This window comes from Bradysia coprophila, unplaced genomic scaffold (genome assembly GCF_014529535.1).
Source record: "Bradysia coprophila strain Holo2 unplaced genomic scaffold, BU_Bcop_v1 contig_137, whole genome shotgun sequence".
Taxonomy (NCBI): Eukaryota; Metazoa; Arthropoda; class Insecta; order Diptera; family Sciaridae; genus Bradysia; species Bradysia coprophila.
In genome coordinates, this window is record NW_023503408.1 from 707,924 (window position 1) to 724,912 (window position 16,989).

At 40.1% G+C, this 16,989-nt stretch overlaps 2 protein-coding genes across 3 annotated transcripts; both read right to left on the bottom strand.

Moving 5' to 3' along the window:
• Positions 1 to 10,404: 10,404 nt before the first annotated feature.
• LOC119073083 (pectate lyase A-like) lies at positions 10,405 to 11,527 on the bottom strand. Its single transcript, XM_037178396.1, has 2 exons — positions 11,367 to 11,527; positions 10,405 to 11,304 (listed from the first exon to the last, which is right to left on the bottom strand). The coding sequence occupies exons 1-2, from the start codon at positions 11,467 to 11,469 to the stop codon at positions 10,460 to 10,462; spliced, it is 948 nt and encodes a 315-aa protein (XP_037034291.1). The 5' UTR covers positions 11,470 to 11,527; the 3' UTR covers positions 10,405 to 10,459.
• Positions 11,528 to 15,573: 4,046 nt separating this feature from the next.
• On the bottom strand, positions 15,574 to 16,724 carry LOC119073084 (keratin-associated protein 10-6-like). Of its 2 annotated transcripts, XM_037178397.1 has the most exons (6): positions 16,658 to 16,724; positions 16,433 to 16,600; positions 16,201 to 16,362; positions 15,978 to 16,139; positions 15,755 to 15,916; positions 15,574 to 15,696 (listed from the first exon to the last, which is right to left on the bottom strand). In XM_037178397.1, the coding sequence occupies exons 1-6, from the start codon at positions 16,701 to 16,703 to the stop codon at positions 15,659 to 15,661; spliced, it is 738 nt and encodes a 245-aa protein (XP_037034292.1). In that variant the 5' UTR covers positions 16,704 to 16,724; the 3' UTR covers positions 15,574 to 15,658. The 2 variants fall into 2 exon arrangements, with proteins under 2 accessions (XP_037034292.1, XP_037034293.1); XM_037178398.1 differs by lacking the exon at positions 16,201 to 16,362.
• Between the last annotated feature and the right edge of the window lie 265 nt (positions 16,725 to 16,989).

Genomic DNA, 16,989 nt, shown 5'->3' on the forward strand with positions numbered 1-16,989 from the left:
TTAACGATAGGTACAATCCCACACTTGAAAAAATGAAAATTGAACTTGCGAGGATTGTTCTGTTTTAACAGTTAAAACTATTATAGCTCCTTATGCGGAGCATTTATTTGATAAATTGTTTTTAAATAAATAAAATAAATAATTTGACGTACGCCGCAGTCGAATTTCGGGAAGTCTTTACTGAAAAATATTAACCGGCGCCCACCTCTAGTAGCCTACTATATAGCCTACTTTCTTGGAAACTGCACTGTTGTGTTACGAATCAATCCAACGAATGAAATATTATGTGAATTTTGGCATTTTATGAATTATTAGGAGCCGGATGCCGAATGCCACCTGTTTATATTAGTTAGTCTCTCATTAAGGCCTTTGCGCACTTCACCGTATTGGGTCTCCGTTTTGATAATGTTCATGCGGATTTACGGATCCATACACGAAACTAAATAAATAAATATTCGACTCGATGAACTGTCGATCGACTGTTTATTTCAAATGCACATTTCGCCACACGAGCGAAACATCTGTTACAATATTGTGAATGCCGATTCACAGTAAAATATTTTACTAAAATTTACCACATTTTCAACATTGAGAAAGTCCAATGTTAATTTCGGAGGAATAACAAAGCTCAATGTCACTGAAAGAATGTTGAAATGATGTTATGACTTGCGGTACATGAAAAATTAGAATTCACCATCTGAATATCATTTTACACCTAGACGAATATTGTATTGTATTCGTTCATTGCGTCGCATTCGTTCCAGTCTTGTTCTACATGCAGTATGGCCGCAGACTAAATCTTGATTTTTTTTTTGGCTGTCTCACATAGAAAACTAAATAAAGTTTCCAGGTGAAATTAGGGACGATTATTTAATCGGGAGCCCCAATAACTGGGAGAGTCACTGGGAGAGAAATAAAAAAAAAATCACAAAAAACAGGCGGACGAGAAAATAGCAATTGTCTCACCTCAGCTGAAACTTCAGGAGCCTTTGTTGTGAAAAGGTTTTGTCGACCTCCGAAAAAAGAGGAAATCTCATTTTCTTGTGACCTACTACGCGATGGCGCCTCAGTGAACAAATAACTAGCGTCACTTCTCTAACTGTATTATGAGCTGTAGCTCCTCAGGGTGATTAGGTAGTAACTGGGCAATATATATGGTTCAACTTGACGAACTCTATAATATAATCGGTCTTGCTCGACAAGGACTGTGCAAATGTTTCATGGTAGAGAAGTTATCGAGGTGCAAAATCATGGCCCTACGTTAGTGAAGGGCCGTGACGCAAGTCCGTTCACACTGAAAAATTTGTCCAAAAAAAATTCCAGAGGACTTAAAACATATATACACGAACTTTTTGACTTTTACCCCTTCACCCCTACTACTCCCCACTTATTTTATTCGTAATCTAGGAGTCCATACGAGTTCAACGAGCTATCAGACGCCTCATAATGTTTCGATTTGGCCGAGATATTAATTTTCAAGACTTGGACTTTTGTATGAAAAAATGTTTTTAAATGCGTTTTGAAATTAATGAATTTTACCAACCTTTGTCCCTTTGTCACTTTGTTACAACGAAACTTTTTAATTTACCGGTGGATTTGGCTGAAATTTTCAGGGTATGTTAAGGACGTAATTCTAAGAAACTAATTTGAAGGAAATTTTATAAAAGCTTATAATTTCGGAGCAATGAGTTTTGAGCCATTGAGCTATGGGACCTATAACTCGGAAAATACTGCAGATAGAAACTTCATTTAAAAGACAAATTTATAGAGCTTCACATTCTATTCGACACGTGTTTCATGGTTTACCTAAAAAGACGTCTATTTGGAAGTTATGAGCGTTTTAAGTGCGTCACAAGTGGCAGATGTTGAGGAAGGAAAATTTTTATAATTGTGAAATATATTCCTTTAAAGAATGGAATTCAAACGGAAGAAAGCCGAATCATCTGCCACTTTTTGACGCAAACTTTTTTATTATAATTTTCTTCCTAAAATTTTTCTGGCAAGATTTTTGTTGATAAAACTTTCGCGTACTTTCCTCATCAGCTGCCATTTGTGACGCATATCTTTTTGCGTGTCGAATCTGTAAGCGTCACCTACACCGATATCAGTTCTTTTGTAAGTGGATAACAGGACTTGCGTCACACCTCCACTGCAAGTGGTTTTGGGCGATTTCGTATTTTGAGATAACAGACATTTTCTACATTTCCCAAGATCAATTTTCTACTGTTTTGCACATATTTAATTACCATTTTCGAAGCCTCATCGCTCCTCTGATTGCTCTCTTTTTCCATTTGAAAGGACCAATTAGAGAAACGAAGATCAGCTTAGACTACGAGAACCAAAAAATTTGGAAATTTGAATTCCTCCTGAAGTTCTGGAACTGGGAAGATGGAGCACGTGCTAGAATTTTGGCAACCAACATGTAACTACTTCTTCTTCTTTTTCAGCCTGTTTCTATCCACTGCTGGATGTAGGCCTCTCCAACTTCTTTCCATTTCGTACGATCCATTGCCATTTGCTGCCAGTTTGTACCTGCAATATTCTTAATTCCGTTTGTCCATCTCTCTGGTGGTCTACCTATAGCTCGTCTTTTATATGGTCGCCAGGTCATGATCTTTTTGGTCCAACGTTCGTCTGTCCTTCTTGCAATATGTCCCGCCCAGCTTCATTTCAGAGATGCTATTCTTTCCATGACATCAACGACCCTCGTTTGTTGTCGAATCCATTGATTCGTCATTCTGTCTCTGAGTGTTATTCCAAGCATACTCCGTTCCATGGCTCTTTGTGTCACTCTCAATTTATCTTCGGATGCTTTTGTTAAAGTTAACGTTTCCGCTCCATAAGTGAGCACTGGAAGTACACAAGTGTCGAAAACTTTGCGTTTCAGACTATTATTCATTTTGCTTTTGAAAATTAGTCTGAGTTTTCCGAACGCTGCCCATGCAAGACCAATCCTACGTCTTATTTCTGCAGTTTGGTTGTCCAGACCTAACTTCAGTTTATGTCCTAGATATACATAGCTGTCGACTCGTTCAATGACAGTGTCACCAATTTTGATTTCTCTATCGTCCCCGATGTTGGTCATGACTTTTGTTTTCGATAAGTTCATCTTGAGGCCAACTTTGCTCGCCTCTTCACTTAACTGTTGTAGCATAAGCTGAGCCTGACCTAGATTCGCTGCTATCGGTACAATGTCATCAGCGAAGCGGAGATTGCTCAGGTACTCTCCATTTATCTTTATTCCCATTTTACTCCAGTTTAACTTCCTAAAAATACTCTGCAGAATCGCCGTGAATAATTTCGGTGAAATGGTGTCACCCTGCCTTACACCTCGGCCAATTCTGAATTTCTCCGTGCTCTTATGAAGTTTTATACATGAAGTAGCATTTTTGTACACATATCGAATTGTGTTGGAGTACCTTGAGTCTACTCTACATTCGTCTAATGCGTCCAATATCGACCATGTTTCCACTGAATCGAAAGCTTTTTCGAAGTCTATGAATAGCAAGACTATGTCGATGTTGTATTCACGACACTTCTCAATAAGCGTTCTCATCACCTGCAAATGGTCGTTTGTGCTGAAACCAGATCTGAAAGCAGCTTGTTCAACAGGTTGGTAGAAGTCGAACTTGTTAGTGTTCCTCTTCGTAATGATTTTCATAAACAACTTGTAGAGTGTTGACAATAGGCTTATGGGTCGGTAATTTTCCAGCTTTGTTATGTCTCCTTTTTTATGCAGCAATGTAATTACCGCATTTTCCCAGGCTTCTGGTACTTCTTCCCATTGGAGACATCGATTAAACAAAGCCGTGATTGCCTTTAATAATGAGTCTCCACCTAGTTTAATGGCTTCCACTGGAACACCATCTTCTCCGGGAGACTTTTTGTTTTTCATCTCGGCTACTGCAGCTTTGACTTCATCAACAGTTATGTCGGGCATATCCTCCGATCCCACGTTTCTTATTATTGGTCTATCTTCGGTTTCTTCCGTTGGGCTCTGTCTTGCTGAAGAAAACAAATTCTCATAAAGTTCTGTTGCAATGTTTAATATCGCATTTCGATTCGTTTGGATCGTTCCTGTTTTGTCTCGTAATTTGAAGATTTCTTTTTTGGCGTTTGTCATTTTTCTCCGTAGGACTTTCATATTGCAGTTAGCTTCAATTATGTTTTGAGCCAATTGGACATTATATTTTCTTTCATCTGATCTCCTTGCTTTGTTGATACTTTTAGACAGGTTCCGGTATTCCACCGAATCTCGTCCTCCGTTTTTTACCAACTCTGCTCTGCTTGCGATCAGGTCTAACGTTTCTCTGCTGAGTTTTGATTCTTTCCCTTGGACGGATTCGCACTTGGATTTCATGAAACCCATTATTGTATCGACGATTTTGGTATTCAATTCGTCCAATGTTTCACATTGATTGTTGACGTTATCTAATTCGGCAGTCATTTTCGTAGCAAATTCTTCATTTTGTGGGTAAAGCCGTTGTACGTCAATCCTTTCACTTTTTTGAACTAGTTGTGATCTTTGAAATCTGGTATTTAACGTGACTCTTGCACGAACCATTCGGTGATCACTACCGGTTGAAAAATTGTTTAGGACCGTAACGTTCTTAACGGTTGACTTACAGCCAGTTATGATGTAATCGATCTCATTTTTCGTTACACCATCTGCACTAGCCCAAGTCCATTTCCGTTGAGGCTTTCCTGCAAAAAATGAATTCATTGCGTACAAATTGTGTTGCTGTAAGAAGTTGAGTAAAGTATTTCCACGCTCATTTCTTTGGTCGTTGCTAAAACTACCAACAGAAACTTCGGAGTCTTCTTCTCGTTTTCCCAGCTTCGCATTGAAATCACCGATTAGATATTGGTAATGTGAAGGGTTTTCGTCCAGAGCTTTCTCGACATCTTCATAGAATCTTTCTACTTCTTCGTCATCATGGGTGGACGTGGGTGCGTAAACCTGAATTAATTTGACACTGTATCTGTTATTTATCTTCAGGCTTACGTATATCACTCGATCGGATATGCTTTTCGTGTGAATTATGCGATCCGACCACCGCTTGTTTATGAACAATCCGACACCGTGCATCAGCATCTGACTGTCACTTCCTCGGTAGAAGAATGTATGCCCTGATTGTAATTTCAGGCATTCCTCTCCAGGTTTTCTCACTTCGCTCACTCCCACAACATCCCATTTTATCTTTTCTAGCTCTTCTTCCATTTTTTGTCTTGACGACAATGTTCTGGCATTATATGTGGCAATGTATAATTCGTTATGGCTTCGTTTGAAGGTTTTTAGCATTAAAACACCACGCTTGCTACTGCGGGTTGGTGAGTATGAAAGCTTTACTTTGCTCGCCCCCGGTAATCTTCGAGCTCTGACCCGCACATTTCTGCACGTTCCGGGACCACCGTGCCTATCAAAGTGCACAGTGCCCGACGGGGTAGTGTTACTCTTTTTGAACATTCTTTTCCATAAAACTTTGCCCATTCTTTTGAACCTATCTGAGCAAAAGGTTATTCGTCCTTTAAAAGCTTAACCTAGTAGCTAATAAGAATTCTGGGATCGTTCTATGCTTTGGCTTCCTGATCGTGTTGTTTCACCTCAACGTTGGTCCCTTAACCCCAATTCTTTCGGCTTCCAGCTCACGATTCATTCAACCTTAAGATTGATCTATCTAATCCTATCTTATCTACTGCTACGTCCTCGTTAAACTTCATTCCCTCCACGCTTTTTCAAACTGGCTTGGGACAGTCTTTGGCGGTGTTGTAACTACTTCATAAATGAAAAAGCCTAGAAGAAAATCCAAAAAACCTAACAAATCCTTCGTAATCCTAAAGTTCTTGAACTGGAAAAATGCCGAGATAGGATGAGCTAAAATTTTGCTCAGAAATCCTTCAAAATCCTACAGTTCTAGAACTGGGAAGGTGGTCAACCACGAGGAAAGTTTTAACTTTTGCACAACTACGCACAACAGGCCCACTAGAGGCTTAGGTGCTAGGGTAACTACCCTACCCACTTACACTTTGTAATTTAAAGTGTCAGTTCAATTGTAAACAAGGAGCATTGTCTCCTATCTCAAACGACTACATACGACTACATACGAACCAATTAGATACAAAAAACTATTTCACGTCATAGAAGTGTTCTACTTGACTTATTATTCATTTTCTTTAATATTTTATTGTTTTACTTGTTCGACTGTACTTGGCATTGTAATTAAATGTGGCAGCTGTTGCATTACATTAGAATTTTCTCATTTGGTTCATTCAAATTCAAAATTTCGAAAATTTGGAAGGTGAACTTGACAAATTGCATGTCGAAATATTTGTAACACAGACAACGTGATGTATGTTGTATTCAGAATTACCTCTTCTCTTGTATAAAAGGAACAGCATCTATCTACAAAATCATCAGTTCACCTTTGCTCGTCAAACTTCACAGTCCTCAAATTATCAAAATGGTTAAAATCGCACTTTTCGTCCTATTAGTTCTAACGGTCCTCGTAGCTGCTTCAGCTGCACCATCAGCAAAATCTAAACCATGCTTCGGATTAATAAGGAGAGCAATATTAAGAACAACAACAACAACAACAGCTGCAGCTACCGCTGGAGGTTCAGGTGAAGGCGGTGGTGGTGGTGGTTCAGGTGAAGCTAACTCAACCACCGCCGCAGCTGCAACCACTACAACCACAACTACTGTTGCGTCGGGTTGACAAATATATTCAATTAGTTTTACACGTATTGTAGTAGTATTCAAATAAATGGTAATTCTAAACCGTAATGGTCGTTTGGTGTGGAAAAGTGTGTGGTGCCTCTTGTGTGAGCCTGATATCAATGATATCATCCTGAAGAGCTAAAACCAGAAATATCAAAACAATGAACCTTTGAAAGAGTACTGTCAATATCAGCGAACCGCACTGTAATTGAGAGTTTTCGTGCAAACGGAGGCGACGAAACATTGTGCTTAACATTTAACATTTCAGATTCAAACAGGCTCAAACAAGTGGAGAACGTAGCAGACGCTGCGACGCTAGCCCGGCATGGTAGATAACCCTAGTATCAGCATAGCCCAAGTTCGACACACACAACTTTACCAAAAACCACTTCTGGTGTAAGTTCCATAACTTACAGTCAAGGGAATAATGGGAATGCCCATGTCTACGAGCCGTGGGCAGTTGTTCCACATCCATTTTTAATTAGACCCATACGAAGTACTGGGGTCTTATAGGTTTACGCATACGTTTGTAACACGTCGAATTGGACTCCCTGAGTAAGGGGAAACCTATTGTGGTTGTCTAGAGATGCCAAATCCGCGAAAAAAAAATGTCCGTCTGTCCGTCTGTCCGTCTGTCAGTCTGTCCGTCTGTCCGTCTGTCTGTCTGCACGATAACTTGAGTAAAACGCATCCGATTTTGAAAATTCTTTTTTTTCCCGTTTGGTAATGTCAAAAGACAGGCTAAGTTCGAAGATGAGTGATTTTGGATCGACCCCTCCCGAGCTGTGGCCCAATAAGTGCTTTACGGTTTTTCGAAGATTTCTCCGGACATTTAAACGTTAAACTTGTAAGTGATACGTCAAATAAAAGGTATTTACAATACCGATCGACAAAAAAAAAGTTTATGGAAATCGGATGACCGACTCGTGAGTTAGACCCCTTGGTGTGGAACAGGCACAGGGCGGCAAGCAGTTTTTGCTTGTAGGTCGGCCACATTTGAACATATTTCGTCTGTTTTAGCTTTATTAGATAGGTATTGACCGTACCAATCAGGGATTTTTTATGAAATTATGTTCTCCGGAGCGTGACCTAGGTCTCTTGGAGTGAGCTCTTATCTGGCTACTCGGAAGTACAGTGAACGTGGTGTATTTTGACAATATCTCGAGTAAATTTTGACCGAATTTCATGAATTTTTTTTTGTTTGAAAGGTATTAACGAATGTAAAGCGTCGGTACTATTTCCGGTCTCCTAACAAAATGGCTGCCGGCGGCCATATTGGATTTTAGTAAAACGATATAAAGTGGGAAAAATGATACTTAGATAGTTTCTGTTAACATGGAAATAATTTGTTATGTGTGTGGGGTTTCAGGGATTCCATATACGGACATCTATATATACCTATATACAGCTATATTGAGCTATATACAGGCATATAGAGCTATTTCACTATAAATAAACATTTCACAGATAAATATATGCTATTATATATTTATCTGTGAAATGTTTATTTATAGTGAAATTTAGTTAAATATAGCGGTATATAGCTGTTTAAATAGGAATTTATGAAATTTGTCTTCGTACGGGGCTGTCTATATTGCCTCCGGCAATTTAGTTGTATATGATAACAAGGCAAAGAGTGGATAATGGAAGTGATTTTAAAGGGAGAATAGCTTTTCAGCAGAGAAGAAAATGAAGTAAGAGAAATGAAGAGTTTCACAATAAAGGCTTTTGATACGAATAGGTGTTTCGTACGGGTCGGCGTTAGCTATGTTTTTTTCTAATAAATGATGGGAACGCCCCTGTCTATGAGTCGTCTGCAGTTGTTACGTGAATTTTTAATTTTTATCACCCGGTAGCTCCCTACTACTCAAACAGTATTCCTATCATGCTATTGAAAATTTTCCACCTTCAAAGTAATCTTTTTATCTCAAAGAGATATTGATGCAATAGTTATTTATATCACTTGGTTTGAAACCATGAAATTACAGTATGTGTGTAAGTTCGTATGCCGAGAGAACTCGTGGCATACGAATTCACACACATACTGTGATTGAGTGGCTTCAAACCTGTGATTCACACAATTGTAGACTTGCCACACCATGAAATACACAAACAACAAAAACAACTATAAAGCATTTCTACACATCGTTCAAGGTTCAAGGTTAAGGCTAAGCGAAAATACGCGATACAAAGCCGAACGATGTGCATGATAATACGGAGAGTAAGCTCCGCCTTCGTTTTCATTTAAAATCAAATTTCTCTTTGGCGAATAACGTAAATAACCACAGAAAATGCCAATATTAAGTAAAACATTGCTCCTATCCCGAGACCTGTTTACAAGGTCTGCTGATAGAGAACTAAAAAACTGTGGTTTCCCATAACTTTTGGCGCGTGATATTCAGTGTTTTCGTGGTGTGGCGAGTGTAAAATATTGATTGCGTCGCGTTAGCAATCGAATCTAATTTCTGAAACACTTGAAAGAAGTGTGAAAGATAATATTGTATTTTCATAGTCGAAAGAATCGTGAATAAAGAGTTCACTAGGAAATCAACCACAAAATCGTGCGAAAAATAACATCAAACGGAGGTAACAGTTGGTAACGTCCAAAAGTTCACTCAATTTGGGTAATTAAGGTGTTTTTGGTGACTTCAACGATAGATGTACTAAATGAACCTAACTACGATGAATTTTGTAGGCAGGCGCCTAAATTTCCTCAGATAATATTTGCATCACTTGCATACTTCTAGGCGTAATTCGGAAATTAAGTGAAGCCGGTGGTTCACTTGCAATTTGCCGTAAAAGTTGAAATTAAACCAAGAAATAAATTAATCCACAGTAGAACTGTGTGGGAAGTCATAAACATTGTGTTAGAACGCGAATCCAAGTTTGCTATTGAAATGTCACGAATGAGACAAACATTCCAATGATTATGTACCAGCTGTTGCTGAATATGCATACGAAAATTATGTTAGGAATGATTGTTATGCAGAACTGCAGAATTATGTTAGAATTCGCTCAAAACTTGAATTCTTGAAGCTTTGCAGTCTTTGCAAAGAGGCCGTGTCAGCATGCTAAGTGCTTTGTTTCTTTACGCTACCTACGAGTTTTTCCTTAAACTGGTTTCTGACACCCGAAGTTTATACTCCCGACCAAGTCTAGCTCTCGAGTGAGGAAAGCGATCGAAACTAATCTAGGAGTAGAAGCATTGGGTTAAAGGGTGGACAAGAGTGACGGTACACCACTGAGTGGTGGTACTGTGTGGTTCAGGTTACTTATATTGGTACACTGCGTGGGCAGCTTGCGTTAGAAATTTCGCGTCTCTTTCGGTTCACGCATTTTGGGAATTGGATTGTCTTCTGGCGTTTCTTCTTACACCGCTCTCGAACATCACAATTACTGCTGGAAGCTGACATTATTTCCTCAAAATCTACCACTGCTTATCGATAAGCCGTCGTCCGCAAGCGAGAACTACAAGATTATAACAGATCTCGAAGGCTTCGAGTCGAAGCTATATGACGACACAAAACTGTTGCGGAGTCCATACACAGAGATGAGAATTATGGCGACTGGGACGAAACGGCATCACAGTCGCAATAATTATCATCTCTCTGAGTTCATGTCGCAAGTAGTAAATGCCACTTTCAAATTATTGTGTGCTGACTCCTCCACTGACTGCTACACATACGTTTTGCAAATAATTACTGAAATTTTAATTTTCCGATTTACACGAACGACACATTATTAGAACCGTATTGTGGCACCAGCCCCTTGTCTTACACGTGTGGGAACATTTGCCAAGGTGTCGAGAGTGTATGGATACGGAGGAGTTGTGAAATTGCCAACTTGAGTAATGAATGGACCTCTCATACTTTCATTACCAAACTGGTTGTTTCGTTCGTTGGCGAAACCGTCTTCTCGACTGTCCAAATTTGTGATAATCGTACGGCGAGCATTGATAAAAACGGTATTTTCCACCAGACATTGAGCACCCATTCGACTGTTAATCGTTGAGGTCGGCACGTCTTCGTACAAATTGTTGAATATGTGCGCGGTGCCGAAACGTAGCGATGGCAGCCTGGATCCAACGTTGAGGAAATAGTTGTGGTGTAGCGTAACACGTAGCCGGCCTCGATCAACATCGACGTTGTTGTCCGAATGACCGATCAAACTGACACGGAAGTGGGTGTGGAAGCGATTCCAAGAAACTGTTACGAAATCGGATCCGTGATTTATGTCCAAAAGTCCGTCATAAAATCCTGCGCCATTGTCCAAATCCGAAAAGAGTTCATTATGATCGACCCACACGTTTGTCGACCGTTGAATCTCAATGCAGTCGTTCGGTGCACGGGGAAAAGACAGACGAAGACCTCTGATTATGACGTTTCTCTGATCTCTGACAAATAATCCGCCGTGGTTGAAACCAGCATTGGGTGCCGCTCCCAATACTGACTTGTTAGCACCGATGCGGATTTGCACGCCTAATCGTATGTTAGCAATGACTCGTACAACACGAGGTAGGTTGTCGGTAACTGCGCTGATAAATTCCGCCTCAGTGGAAACGGTAACCGTTGGACCGCCAGCACCACCTGAATTGATACTGTGATCAGACAGTCTGTGTGCGAACACTCTCTTGGCGAAATGTACTTACCGGTCGTACCACCATTTAATGTTGCAAACCCAACCAGTTGGGAATGAACTAATTGACAAAGCAACAGAGTTGCTAATAGAAATACTACTGGCCTAAAACCCATTTCAAACTTTATCACATCGACAGAGCTGCAGCTTAAATATACCGCTAGCGGTGTGGTGACGATAATAAATACAGTTCGGCATTTGATTTCATATCTTAAAGATACCGCTTGAGTTGTGGTATGACGTTAGCATACCAAACAATAGTTTGGTTTGTAAACGTTAACAGTCCATGCAATCTTTTAAAAGGGATACCAGAAAAAAGAAAATCCCTCAAAATCCTTAAGTGCTGCCAAGATGCTAGCACCTCAATAATCCCTGCATTCCAACCCGACACTTTTAAATCCGACAATTCTACAGGTGGTCAGCAAAACTTGTTTCGCTATTCTTCCTCATTCGACCTCAAGAATGTTGTTCCAACAAGAAATCCCTGAAATACCAACATCTTTTTTGTCATTTTCATCCTTACTCCCAGCTGTATCTGCACAGGATAACGAGCTAGGAATCCAATCCCTGCAATAAAAATATTTTAGTATTTCTCACACTTCCGACTCGCTCCTCAACGCCCACCTACCACCCATCGATACAGTTTATTACTCTTCATTTCCATATCCAAAAAGTACAAAACAAACATTTTTTCATAAAGGTTTCATGGGAGCTTTAAATTGCCCGTCCGCGGTTTTTCTAGAATTTTAGACCCCCTCCCCCCTTGTCCGCACTTTTCCACTACACAAACGTATGACGGTCACACTTTAGCGACCCCCCCTCACCCCTATAGTGCGGACGTCCTTTATGGATGACACCGTAATGGTTTCTTTACAGCACAGGCGAGAAAAACGTTGTGTTTACCTCGGTAAAGAACGTTGGAAATTCATAGTGCTCAGTGCCCTACGATAAGCCTAGTGCTATCTATGATGTAACAGGATGATGTTGGCTCACGTCAAAGGTTCAGTTTTGAACTCTCACACTGTGACCTCAATTGAGTACTGGAAAGCGGTAACCACTACACTTCTGAATGGCTACGCACAGGCTACGTGCGTGTAAGCGATCATCATGCGCACTCTACCTCGTAAAGTTGGAGTGTGAGCTGCCGTTACCATTTCTCAAGTTGTCAAACTTAAAGTTGAATTCACAGTCGTTGTTAGTCGAAGTGAATGAGTGGCTTCAATTGTTCGTTCGTAGACGCAGAGCTAATCGACGGCGTAAGTGTCGATTGCAATTGCTTACCAGTCATTGTGTTAAGAAAAGCATCGCTTTAGGGAGTGGCATATTTGGTTCTTCTTCTTCTTCTTTTTCAGCCTGTTTCTATCCACTGCTGGACGTAGGCCTCCCCAATTCTCTTCCATTCCGAACGATCCGTTGCCACTTGTTGCCAATTTGCGCCTGCAATTCGCTTTATACTATTATTCCATATCTCTGGTGGTCTACCTCTACGCCGTGTTTTAGGTGGTTTCCAGTTCATTATCTTTTTGGTCCAGCGTTCGTCCGTCCTTCTTGCAATATGTCCCGCCCAGCTCCACTTTAAAGATGCTGTTCTTTCCATGACATCAACGACTTTTATTTGTTATCGAATCCATTGATTTATTTTCGGAAGCTTTTCTTAACGGTAACGTTTCCGCTCCATATGTGAGCACAGGAAGGACACACGTATCGAACACTTCAGGTTTCAGACTATTGTTCATTTTGCTTTTGAAAATTAACCAGAGTGGTTACTAAATCCTGATTACAATTTTGCCAGAAGTTTCATTTTTTTTAACAGATTTTACAGTTTCGCAGGCCAGACTAGTAGTACGTATTAGCAAATGATATGATGTCAAGTTATCGATTGCTACAAAACTTATCTAAAGCATTTTTATCTCCTGCAAGCTGATATTTCATACATTACGCGTTTCTGCATATAAACACAAACACATGCATAACCACAGCCTATACGATTGGATAATTCACACATAACCCACCTAGGGTAAATTTACTTTCCATCTACATATTTGAAAAAAAAAATCGCCGAACGGCGGAAGCGAACACGGGACCAGCAGCATATCAACCAAACATGCTGACCACTACGCCAACAAATCACATAACGCGAAGCAATTGGTGTCGGTAGTGGTTCGTTAGTCACTTCTACATCGATCAAATAATCAGAGTAGTCGGAATGATGTGATTTGAACGAAATGTTGAGGTGGATAGTATATGTGTGTGAGTAAGTAAATAAAGGATTCTCTGTATGATGTTTTTTTTGTTGTGAATGCGTTTTAAAACAACATGCTTAATTAATTAATTTTAAATCCAAATTTTTGTGGTTATTTCGCTAATGTATGAAATATCAGCTTGCAGGAGATAAAACATTGTTCTACCTTGGTGTATATTTCTCGAATCACTTCTTATGTACAATTGTATATACACTCGCTGGCGCTCGTTATATACAATTGTACATACGAAGTTATTCTCGAAATATACACCAAGGTAGAAAATGTACTATTGTACGTATAGCCATGCACCAAAATCAGCCCACTAACACTCTAATTGCACGTGCCTCTTCGCATCAGAATGCTCGTCACACATTTCGTTTATTTTCTTCGTCGACTAACATTCGTTGTTTCGTTTGGGGATACACTTTGCGTGCATGTGTCCTGTGCGTGTTGGATTAGCATAACTATTTAAGGTATCCCTTAGCCATAGTATTTTACCGCCACTATAGCAAACATCAACGGTTAGCATGATTTTCAAAGTTGGCGTCGGGGTAAATGATGGATAAAACTACGGTGTTGTTGCAATATTACATGCACTACCCAAAGCTTTCCAATTAATGGTATGTCGTATCTTGTCGAACAAGTCCACACGCACGGATGAAAAATCATATGTCACAGGCTGTACATGGTTTTATTTCAGGTAATAATGCACTAATTTGATTTTTTATTACCTAACGATGTGATTACTATCATTAATCACATAACGTGATGATTCACGTCGACGTGATGATGTGGTGAATGTTTTTTGCCATTTTTTTTTCTTTGGATCTCATCGAAAAATCGTCTAGATTCTTGAAGATGACCTCTTGTCAAGCGTGAGATAGCTCTCTACAATCAATGGCCTTAGTCTTAAGGTTCTTTCTAGAGGTCAGTAAGCTCTGCCACTATGCTTAATGTTCAAACTTTTGCAGTTTCATTGGGACAGACGAATTTGTAGCGTCCACGCTCGAAATCGCAGAAATCAAATTTAACATCTGGGTTTGGCTCTTTTTTTTCTCGATGTCTGGGATAAGGTTAACCAATTTCGACAGTCGGATTGGACAAAGTATATAAACACTGAAGGTAGCGCAGTCCCTCAGGGAATAGCAAGAAATACGGATCCCGACTTTAAGGTGAATTTCGTATGACGCCAATACATATATTTACAGCATGTTGTACGCATGTGTATTGATATACAATAAATTTACCTCAAAGTAGGGATTCGCATGTTTTTGCGAATCTGCGCTACCTTCAGTGTTTATATACGTTTCATCTGTTGCGTTTCAGCCAACCAACTGGCTATATCACGCAATGTCGACGTTTTGCTTCAAAATAAGTGTATTTTTCAGCAGGGAGTAGATGCTCTACGTTGTAGACGGCTTATATTTTGCACCAGCCTCACAAAAATAAGCCATCAGCACTTTTCCATCGAAGCTTGCAGTTTTGTTCGCCTCTTGCCATTTAACTAAATAACCTCAATACAACCTACACACACACTATTTACATTTAACAAACACGTCGTATGCATTTAAGTACTAAATGTGTTGGAATTTCCGGTTCGGAAATCGATGTAATTACCCCCTTCCTTCTCTTTCGAATCCCCAGGGTACAGAGGATTCTTTTGAATTTCGAATGACCGAAATCGGCACTATTTTTTCCGGGACTCTTTCATATATGCCTAGTTAGGCCGTGGTGCCTAGGCCCCAAAACCAGTCTACCTTTCGAGGCACACATAAAAAAGTCCGCTGGAAAATACGTCTAATTTTGATAAGTTTTCATATAATTGGTTGGGCGCGCCAGTCTCTGGACAGATAATAGATAGTAGTCCAGTGCTGAACCCGTTACCAAATAGCTCTTCGGGGAAATCGGGAAAGGGCGCGTAAAATTCGAAAAGAAGAATAGGTGTCCTCCAACATACGAAAAGAAACGCTAATTTGGAGACATTTAATCAAATAAATCTGGCATATACAATAAATAGTCGTGTGGTTGATTCTATTTAAGCATACGTATTGAATTTGCATCTTCATCTCGAACCACACGAACATCGGGGAGATGATGCCGCTGTTTAAAAAAAAATCCATTTTAATTTTCAGTTAAATTATCAACTCATGTTTCTTACAGCAAGTGCATGTCGTTCCACATCTGGTTACACTAGAGCCAACGACACACGTTTCCGGTTGTATTGGAAGTGCAAGGCATGTAGCTTGTCCAGGTTTCAATGGAGCACTTTTGCAGTTCCACGAGCAGCCATTTTCTCCAATTTTGCACGTAGGGGCTTGGGCTGAAATGATTTCGAAAAGTTAGTGATTCTAACGCAACGCCTTCAGATTGTCATCACATACAGCAAGTGCACGTCGTTCCGCATGTGGTCACACTGGAGCCAACGACACAAGTTTCTGGTTTTATTGGAAGCGCAAGGCATGTAGCTTGTCCAGGTTTCAATGGAGCACTTTTGCAGTTCCACGAGCAGCCATTTTCTCCAATTTTGCACGTTGGGGCTTGGGCTGAAATGATTTCGAAAAGTTAGTGAATCTAATGCAACGCCGTCAGATTGTCATCACATACAGCAAGTGCACGTCGTTCCACACATACTGACACTCGAACCAACGACACACGTTTCTGGTGTTCCTGGCATTCCCAAACAAGTTGCTACGCCAGGTGGCGGTGTAAACGATCTGCAATTCCACGAACAACCATTTTCTCCCACTTTACAAGTTGGAGCTCTGGCTATATTTCAAAAAATGAATCAGGTCAATGAAAACGTAACTTTTAAACACATCAATATGCATGATTTTACAGCAAGTGCACGTCGTTCCGCATATGCTTACACTCGAACCAATCTCGCAAGATTTTGGCGTTGCTGGTATTGCCATACACGTTGCTTGGCCAGGTGCCAATGTAGCCTGTTTACACGTCCATAAGCAACCATCAACGCCAACATCGCATTTTTCAGCTTGTGCGGTCGCTATGGATCAAATCCAATAATGTATACGAGTCTGTCCATAGTCAATTGCCAGCTCACCACAAAAAGAGATGAAAATCAGTAGTATAAAGTTGAGGATCACCATTTTTCCCGATCCAATTCGAACTAAGCTATGGAAAGAACTGACATTTTGTAAGCGTTGCTGTTTTTATAGGCAGAAAGTGTGGCTCGTGAGCTCTGTAAAATTTCCATGACATCGAAATAAAACGTTCGCGCACAATACGAGGAAATTTATTTAATCAACTTTTACTGAAGACACCTTAGAACAATAAACATTTGTTCTTCGTGCTTCAATTAAATGTCGTGCTGCTGTTGCTAGCGCGTTGTTCATGATGTGCTCAACAACTACGGAAAACATGTAATAATGTTCG

What these genes read in the sequence shown, in the direction of transcription:
- LOC119073083 (XM_037178396.1), bottom strand. Translation starts at nt 11,469, where the DNA reads ATGGGTTTTAGGCCAGTAGTATTTCTATTAGCAACTCTGTTGCTTTGT. An exon ending in ATTAAATGGTGGTACGACCG is followed by an intron (nt 11,305 to 11,366) that starts GTAAGTACATTT and finishes GTATCAATTCAG; the next exon opens with GTGGTGCTGGCGGTCCAACG.
- LOC119073084 (XM_037178397.1), bottom strand. Translation starts at nt 16,703, where the DNA reads ATGGTGATCCTCAACTTTATACTACTGATTTTCATCTCTTTTTGTG. An exon ending in GATTTTCATCTCTTTTTGTG is followed by an intron (nt 16,601 to 16,657) that starts GTGAGCTGGCAA and finishes TTTGATCCATAG; the next exon opens with CGACCGCACAAGCTGAAAAA. An exon ending in TGGAACGACATGCACTTGCT is followed by an intron (nt 15,697 to 15,754) that starts GTAAGAAACATG and finishes TTTTTTAAACAG; the next exon opens with CGGCATCATCTCCCCGATGT.